Genomic DNA, 9469 nt, shown 5'->3' on the forward strand with positions numbered 1-9469 from the left:
CGGTGAATATGACTATTTAAAATCTTAATATCCCTTTTCTTGACTTGGATGAGATTAAAAATATACAGAAACTTTGGGATGATAAGTGACTTTATGATTTGAATCTTACCAATCAAAGTTAGCCCTCTAGAGTTCCACAGGTTGAGTAAACGATGCATAGACTTAAGCGGGGCCGATATATTTTCCGAATATGCAAGTGAAGTGTTGTAGGAAAAGAATATTCTCCACAGTTACCATTTCAAATATTTATAACAAAACGTATTGTAATTCTTGTTGCATAGCAACAGATCGTCACCTAATGACAACTTAACGAGCGGCAGCAGCGACAGATCGACAAGGTCCTGCAACAAATGGCTTTCCTAGTAAGGGAAAGTAACGTTAACATTCTACCCCGACTTAGGGATACCCATGCTCATAACATTTGCAGCGAGCGTTCATCGGGAGCACCAGAGGAGCACCATCAGTATGTTAGACTTACGTCATCTGCCCTACACTCTACAGCTACGTGATACATACGGTGACTGGCCGGCATTTTAGGTCATTGTTATCGATCCGTAACTACCTGTACAACGTGAAATCTCTCCGGTATGATGTCAGACTCAGACAAAAAATGCGCCAGGTTTATTGGTTACAAAAAGCTGAAGAGATTCATCGTGGAATACGAACCTCAAGGTAAAAACGTTATTATAACATGATATCCATCGATAGAACACCTGTGTAATGTTAGGCGGCACTTTTTCAATTGAAGTAACCGTTCATCAAATATTTTGTTTTCAGCGTGATGTTTGCAGACTTATTAAAATTAAAATACCACTATATTCTATCAGAGAAAGGCAATGTGTTTACATGTAATTGGGTAGCCTGTTGTGTGTAACTATGGCAACAGCATGGCATAACGACAGAACAGTGAACTTACAAACGATTAGTCTCTCCTAATACATCCATGATTAAACATACCGATGAACCATGACGGCCACCTGTTGAATCGGTCGGTTTATTTTGCATTCAAAGTTCTGATATGTACCCGGTTCACCTCTGTTGTCGAAGGTACCGTTTTTAAGTTTCGGATAGCAAATATGTAGACGTACGAACAGTATACTGTTATATATAACTGTCTACAGTTAGATTCAGGGACAAACAGATGGATCACAAGCGGACCTGTCCGTTAGGTTCCGGGCACAACTGAATATTTTATATAGCAAGCTTACGCCGGACTCACAAACCGCTTTACAAGGTCCATCGAACAACCATGTCTTTGCACACACACTCACAAACTCGAGATGTGGCTAGCGTAGAGTGGGTAGATGATATATTGCTAGTAATGTTATCGCGCCTTACTGTGTTTATTATTTTTAGGTTTATGTGTTAATAATGAACTATTGATTAGTTGGACCCTTGCTCCATGTAACATAAACAAAATACCTTCGATAAAAAGGTACGGTTTACAGTGGCAACCTCGCATCTATCAATTACCAAGTCAGTTGATATTGACGCCTGGCAACTGATGTGTGTACATTCATATGATATCATTATTGTACATAATTTATAACAAAATCGGTCTCCTGTATCGAGTTTTTACCAGAAATAAAATGTGTAGTTTAAAGCTAGACCATAGACTCACTACCCAGATAGCTAGTCAGACTTATCGACTAGACGGTAAAACATCATACATGAATTTAATACAATATAACAATGACAGCGTCTACACTCAATATTTACGCTTCGTTGTTTTCAAAAGAATTGGGTTAAACCATAGACAATAGAGGGGGGGGGCTATTACTTACGGAGGGACGATCTTCTTTTCAGTTTGTTCATGTATAATAAATAGAACAACATAGACATACATAATCTATGTTCATTTGTCTACAAGTCTCTTTTTCTTCATGAAATGTTAAACATTTCATGCCACAGTGTGTTGAACTACGAAATTCCGTTGTATTGTATGAAATACTATATATCCATTAGGTATACATGATTTTTATTGCATAGCAAAAGGTACATCACAGGGTAAAGGACAAATAATCAATTTTGTTCTCGCAATTTTCCGGATTTCTAATATTATATGTTATCTATATTTCAACTGACGTTTTAAATATTGCAACCATAACCATTAGTCGGATCAGTAGATGTTTACACTCACTTTGTAATGTGTTAATTGGACAATTAGCCCTTGAGTTTGTTCTAGGATTAGCAATCTACTAATTAACCGCAATGTTTGTAAACTCTGATAAGACAGTGATGAAGGAGGAAATAGGAAAAAAAAACAGTGAGAGGAAACAATAATTTTGGTGGCAATATTTAAATCTTTATTTGAAATATAGAGAAAATAATATCGGAAATCCAGAAATTCATGAGAAAAAAACTGATTATTCTTTCTTTACCCTATGGGTATACATGGTGTGTTCTACAAGTACTTGTCTGTGGTTCTACTGAAATGAACATATAGCTAAGGAATACTTAAGTTATTGGAAAAATCAAAACTGATGTTCAATGATATAGTTCAGCATTGGGGAATATTAAGGACAGCCCTTCTATGTTATCATGTGCTACAAACATAACTGAACACACTAAAATATGTTTTCACATAACGCTTTTGAAGGTATGATCATTATTATTAACATTATACTAGAGTACCCTAAGTAAAGTATTTGAACTAAGGTAAAAAAGGCTTTCAAACTAATACATAACAGGGGTGGGATAGAGACGGGAGTCAAATGACTAACTGTGAAATACATTACAATTGTTAATCTCCACTCAACCTTATTTCATTGGCTAAGCTTATAAAATGGAGAGAAAAAAAAACCCAAAATAAAAACACTATATGTTTACACTTGGGCACTTTACTTTTCAAAATAATCATTGTTGGAATAGCTAAAATAAAACGTCCTTTACAGACAACAAACACCTCACTCAAATATTTTGTTCAGTTTTCAATTTGGGGTTACCTCAGATTGTATATGTGTATTGTATGTATAGCGATGCACAGTGCCAGTTTACACTGCTTAGAGCTATGTATGATGTACTTTCAATTTCTTCTGTATATACTCTTGGGAATATATTCACTTTTGTATACTAAACAAAGGCAATGTAGTATTTGCTGAGGGTCAGGTACTATTAACTGATAATTGAAAGTTGGGGGCATGTAATTCAAGCTTTACCTGCTAACCACATTGTTCGTTTGTGCTTCTATTGTTGTGTGTACAGCTATATTTTTTCTACAACATAAATTGTCTCATATATTTTTCAAAAAATTCAAGTATTGTAAATTTTGAGTGGCTAGACTAGATAAGTTAATCTGTAATTATTTTCTAGCCTCCCAACCTTCATTTTTGCTATAGGTGAATAAAGATTTAATTCAATTCAATAGGCCTTTCCAAAATTTGCCATGGTGGCGCTCTACTTCCTGTCTGTATGTACCTTGGGGGTATACATGGTATAGGTTACTTGGTTAATCATAGAGCAATGCTGCTTTCCTCAATATCTGAACAATACGAAAAACATCCCTGATTTACACTTCTACAGAATACCAAGGGACAAAGCTCTTAAGAAACAGTACTATGACGTGATGATACCCTCAATTTGAGTGAGGGCGCTGTATTCTCAATTTCCTGTTTGAAGTCTGGAAACAATTGTAATCATCAAAGACTATAACATTAGAGACAGTGCCCCATATTTGTTTTTAAGAACATAACATCTTTTACACTTCATCGATTCTTTTTTCTTCTTTTCAGGCATTTCCCTTGAATATGAACAGGACAAAAATGAGAAAACAAAAGAACTTGAACTGCCAGAGATAAATAATGAGTAAGTTTTATCAATCTGACTGGCGTGAAAGATATAGTTGTTGAACTTGGTACGTAAGAATAATTGAAGAACTGCACACAATTTGAGATAACCATCTTGCATTCACCAGCACACTAACAGGGATGTTTACATTATTGTATTGATTGATTAATTCACTTATTGATTGATTGATTGATTGATTGATTGATTGATATTTCAGGACTGACTTGGACAAGACAGCAGATGATCTAGCAAAAACAGATAAATTAATTACGCCATCACGGAAAGCTGAACTCAGACTAAATCTGGCTAGACTACAGGTTGCTAAAAATAATAACAGTAACTTTAGTATTTTCAAGGTGAGCTTCATTTTGAATAAAAGGAAGACTGTCTGCAACTTTTAAGTATTTTTCATCATTTTTTGTTTCCTGATAAAATGTTACTTATATTTTACCCTTCACTGTCACTTGTTTAATGACTAGTAGTCACTGATAAACCTCCCATCATATCAACTGCTGTGATACTGTATTCTCATACTATATGAAGTCATTTTAGTCTTATATGTATATTAGACTACAGTATCACAGCAGTTTATATGGTAGGAGTTTTGCTCGTGGCTGCTGGTTGTTAGACAAGTGATAGTGAAGGGTAAAATATAAGTACCGTCCTTTTATTTGGAACTTTGGTTTTCAATGAAATTCGTCCCCAAGGTGACATATTTCTACTTTAATTGCTACTTTTAGTCATAAATGTATCATTTTCTTCAAATAAACAGGAAGTTAAGGGGCACAGTGACAAAGTGACCTGTGTTGCCGTGGCAAAGAATGGTGATAAATTTGTCAGTAGCAGTTCAGATAAAACATGTAAAATATGGAATCTGAAAACAGGAGAGGAACTACATAATCTGGAAGGACATGGGGATATAGTTAGTGTTATTGCACTTAGTAAAAGTGGGTAAGTTATATGTATGTGCATAAGTAACTGTAACATATATTAATGATCACATATCTGAAATGTATTATTCATTTTTGCTTGTATTAAATTTGCACTACATGGAAATGAGGGCATATATAATGCCCTTCAGTTTTATACTGAAGGGTATATGCACTCAGGACTCATGAATATTCAGTGTGCAACCATGAATACATTATTTCTGCTGACTCCCATGATGCAATAGCCCACCGCAAAGATACCCTATAAAGGCACAACATCAACTTGATGTTTTTATGAAATCACAAGTAATTGTAGGTGATGTGAAAGCGTGAAATGACTCGCCAGAACATATAATTTATGAAAATGACTTCATTTCCTGCCCTTTTATACGTACTGTACATGTAATTATTAGTATTTTAACAATTTTCGTTGAATGTATTGTTGGTTTTTCTGATCAAGAAAATAATATTCAAGTCACAGCTAGTGTGTCAAACTTTTACTGCAAACAGTACAGTCTTCCTTATCTCAATTTGTTTTAATACAGAGATAAACTTGCCACTGGTTCCCATGACAACACCTGTAAACTTTGGAACACGGAAACTGGTAAATGTGAGCATACCCTGAAAGGACATAAAGATATTATTGTGAGTATCATGTAGTATTATGTAGTCACCACACAAAGTGAAAATTCAAGCAAAATTCGTTTTTCAATGAAATACATATGTAATATGTAGTTATGGTTTATATTTGCTATGTATGTAAATCAACAAATTACACATTTTTATACCATTCATAATTTATTCAATTGTCATGTTGACTTATCTCCCTTCAGACGTGTATGTTATTTAATCCCTCCAGTAATGTATTGGCTACAGGTAGTCATGACAACACTGCTAAACTGTGGAATGTGCAAAGTGGTAAAGAAATTCACACATTAACAGTGAGTAAATTAAAATCTTAAAATCTTGGTTTATATCAATTAAACAATATATAAATTGATTATAATGTCTCGTGCAGTTGTGCTACAACACTATTGGCAGTGCCTCTCTCTCTATTTGCACAAGTTTGTCGGGCAAATGTCAGAGTTTGCCTCATAATTTAAATCAATCTTTGCACACAAATCCATCTCATCCTATCCATTCATCCATTCATCCATCCATCCATCCATTCATCCATCCATCCATCCATTCATCCATCCATCCATCCATTCATCCATCCATCCATCCATCCATCCATCCATCCGTTCATCCATCCGTCCATCCATTCATCCATCCATCCATTCATCCATCCATCCATCTCATCCAATCCATCTCATCCAATCCATCTCATCCAATCCATCCATACATCCATCCATCCATTCATCCATCCATTCAGCCATCCATCTCTAAAAATCAAATTACAACTTTTTATGTGATTTTCCATTTTTTTTTTATTTCAGGGTCATACAGGTCCAGTAGTTTCCTTGACCTTTAACCTCATTGGTGATCACCTGATCACCAGTTCTCATGATGGTCTAGCAATATATGAAGTGAAGACAAGCAAGTAAGTGTTTGTTGCCATGGCTACACACAAATGAAGAAAATAAAAAGGGTAGGGCGGGTGGGAGAAATGATGCACTTTATGAAGTAATTAAAGTGTGTATTACAAATTACATGTAAGTCATGTATCATTTTTAAATTTAGATCTAAAAATCTCATTTTTAATGAAAATTTACAAGATTTTAATTTTTTTTACAAATAACAAACAAAATAGCTTCGCATCTTTATATTGATTAAAAAATCATTGTATATATAGCATTTTTTTGTCTCTTACAATTGTTATTTTTATACAAAATTAAACTTTTTTTTATTTGGTTCTTGTAACAGTCGTCTCCATACCCTGAGTGGACATGAAGGTGAAGTATCATTTGTGATTTTGAGTCCTGATGGTAAAATTATTGCAAGTGCATCAAAGGACAAAACTTGTAAATTATGGGACTACAACTCTACTGAGTCCATAGAATGTACTGCTACCATGACGATGGAGAATGACATTGATGACATGACCTTTGACCCCAAAGGTCAACATCTTGCCGTAGCTCTACAAGGTGGTAAGTTCAGAAGTGAAGAAGGTACTGTTAAATAGTTCATGAAAGCTATGAAATCAAAAATCTTAAAAAAATAGCCCTGGTTGAGGTGCAAAACTACTAGGAAATCATATCCATTGAAATTGGTGAAAAAACCCCCCAAACTTTTTCACAATTTTCACAGAGACAATTTCTTGTAAAATTGCAGTAAAAGATGAAAGAATTGAAGTTGATTTCTTTAATAAAGAGAAGATATACATTAAACTACATTTTTATAATTTTGAATCGAAATCGATGACAAAACCTTTGATTTGAGATTAAGATTGACATTAAAATTTTTTCTTACAGAATGATTTTTTAACACTTTTTGACAAAGAACCGTTTTGAGAACCCATACTAGTAAATGTAAAAGAATAGGTGTACATGTACTTTAATTCCATCATTCAAATTAATATTATAGAATTATTTACTAAAAATTAATACATATATAGAAATATCCCCTCCAGAACATTCTTGTACTTCCATGGATCACAAATGTTAGTGAAAAATGATCATAGACTTGGGAATAAAAGAAAATGATGTTATTCTTAAAATGTTTGAGATATAACAATGTTTTTATTATTTTAATTGGTAGGTTCTGCTAAGGTATACAAGACAGAAACACAGGAAGTAGTTTGTGAACTCAAAGGACATGAAGGAGACATAACACAGGTATGTCATATCCGGGGGAGGGGGGGGGGTGAGGGGGGGGGATACCAGTTGGCAGCTCATTTTGGGACATGGCACAGTTATGTGGTAAATGTCAATGGACCACAGTTTAGACCAAGCAAAATAAAATTGGAAATAGTGCAGAGTGGATCCCATTTTAGACTCTTCAGCTCAAAAAAACCAACAGACCCCATTTTAGACCAAAGGGCTAGAAAATGCACCCCAAAGTTTGGCACATATACGTATACTCAAATATGGGGAGTAGCTCCCCAGATACCATATACCTTAACATGAATGGTACAAATAAGTCGATCTGCACCACACAAAGTGATGGCCAGGGTAGGGATGTACTATACATATACATGTATACTTGCTTTACATGACTATATCAACACAGTACAATTGTATAATAAAATGATATGTTTTTAGAAGTAATAATTACGAGTAACTAATTAATGTTATTGGCCACTTTGATGTTTATTTTGATCTTTTATTGTTTAGTTTCCCACTGATTTCTCATTTTGCTGTTCTGTAGATGGTTTTCAACCCCCAGGGTGACAAGCTACTTACAGCCAGTAAAGATAAGACTGTAAGGCTTTGGAATGCACAAAGTGGGGAGTCATTACAAGTAATGGAAGGGCATACAGATGAAGTCACATGTTGTAAATTTAACTACATTGGAGATTGTATCGTTACAGGTAAGAACATGATTGCTGTTGTTATTCTAACAATATGGACTCAAACTTTATTTCTTCAACCACCAATTTTGAGGTTAACTAGTTCATGCAGTTAATATTAATGTTTTTGTCTCTTCCATCACTGTTGACATACATGTATGTTCACACCTGCCCATAACTAGCTAAGTTTGCTCAACATTAACATGCATGTACATTTGTATTACAAGAAAGATTTTAGTCAATTTTAACTGTGTACTAATTTACCAACCAACCAACCAACCAACCAACCAACCAACCCACCCACCTGCCCCCCCCCCCCATACACACACACACACACACACACACCAACCAACCAACTAACCAATCAAAACAAGCAACCCACCTACCCCTTATCTAAATATCTACACATTAGAATACATTTGCATAATTATTCATAACATTATCATTGAATCATGGGTAATTCTGTTTTCTCACCAGGCAGTCAAGATGGTACCTGTATTGTATGGCAATAGGATGTCTATGCAAGGGGAGCATTGAACAAGACATCTCAGTGTAGAACTTATAGCATTGGAACAATCTATCACTCAAAACTTACAAGTATAGAATGTACATGAAAGAACAATTTAGATTTAAAATGCAATCAAAATTTAGATTATAATTGTTCTCTGTATGTATCTTTAACTCACGTAAAAATATTTAATCAAGAACATTATTTTACTTATATACTTTATACTTTAGCCTATTTCATTGTTGTTTTCTTTAATATCTTTAGTACACTTATGTACCAAAATAGAATTGTCCTTTGTACAATTGACTGTGGGGGCACTGTTTTTCCTGTCTGTGTGTCCCATGGGGGTATTATGTTTGCTGTTACATTGCAAATGATGAGGATTTCAGGTCCACACTATATATATGTATAGGCAATGAAGTTATTTATATTTTCATATTAGTAGATCAGACAAGGAATTTGAAATTGACCCAGGCCATGAAAAACATTTGTATATTTGAATGATTTACAAAAGTTATAACATGCAAGCAGTTCAAAGTTTTTTAGCATTGAGCTTTCATTCATTCTGTCTTGGTCAACAACTTCCTCATTAGAATGACAAATTCCATAGATACAGCTGACCACTAGGTGGCGGTATATATAATCAGCCGATTGTAGATGTTATGTAGTTCGATACCCCCATCTCTGTTGCATGTTGATCACCTCGTGGTCAGCTGTAACTATGGAATTTGTCATTCATTCTGATGAGGATACTGCCACCTAGTGGTCAGCTGTAACTATCAAATTTGTTATTCT

General features: G+C 34.6%; 1 protein-coding gene across 1 annotated transcript; it reads left to right on the forward strand.

Annotated features, from left to right (window-relative positions):
* Nucleotides 1–500: 500 nt before the first annotated feature.
* On the forward strand, nucleotides 501–8842 carry LOC144442846 (uncharacterized). The gene is made up of 11 exons (XM_078132233.1): nucleotides 501–672; nucleotides 3732–3804; nucleotides 4004–4142; nucleotides 4559–4737; nucleotides 5261–5360; nucleotides 5549–5656; nucleotides 6155–6258; nucleotides 6582–6805; nucleotides 7416–7492; nucleotides 8025–8187; nucleotides 8644–8842. The coding sequence occupies exons 1-11, from the start codon at nucleotides 588–590 to the stop codon at nucleotides 8676–8678; spliced, it is 1287 nt and encodes a 428-aa protein (XP_077988359.1). The 5' UTR covers nucleotides 501–587; the 3' UTR covers nucleotides 8679–8842.
* Nucleotides 8843–9469: the final 627 nt, after the last annotated feature.

The sequence above is a fragment of the Glandiceps talaboti genome, chromosome 11 (genome assembly GCF_964340395.1).
Source record: "Glandiceps talaboti chromosome 11, keGlaTala1.1, whole genome shotgun sequence".
NCBI lineage: Eukaryota > Metazoa > Hemichordata > Enteropneusta > Spengelidae > Glandiceps > Glandiceps talaboti.

Bases quoted from the DNA above. Each gene is read 5' to 3' on its own strand.
- LOC144442846 (XM_078132233.1), top strand. From the start codon at position 588: ATGATGTCAGACTCAGACAAAAAATGCGCCAGGTTTATTGGTTACAAA. The intron at 673-3,731 runs GTAAAAACGTTA...TCTTCTTTTCAG, and splicing joins CGTGGAATACGAACCTCAAG to GCATTTCCCTTGAATATGAA. The intron at 4,738-5,260 runs GTAAGTTATATG...GTTTTAATACAG, and splicing joins ATTGCACTTAGTAAAAGTGG to AGATAAACTTGCCACTGGTT.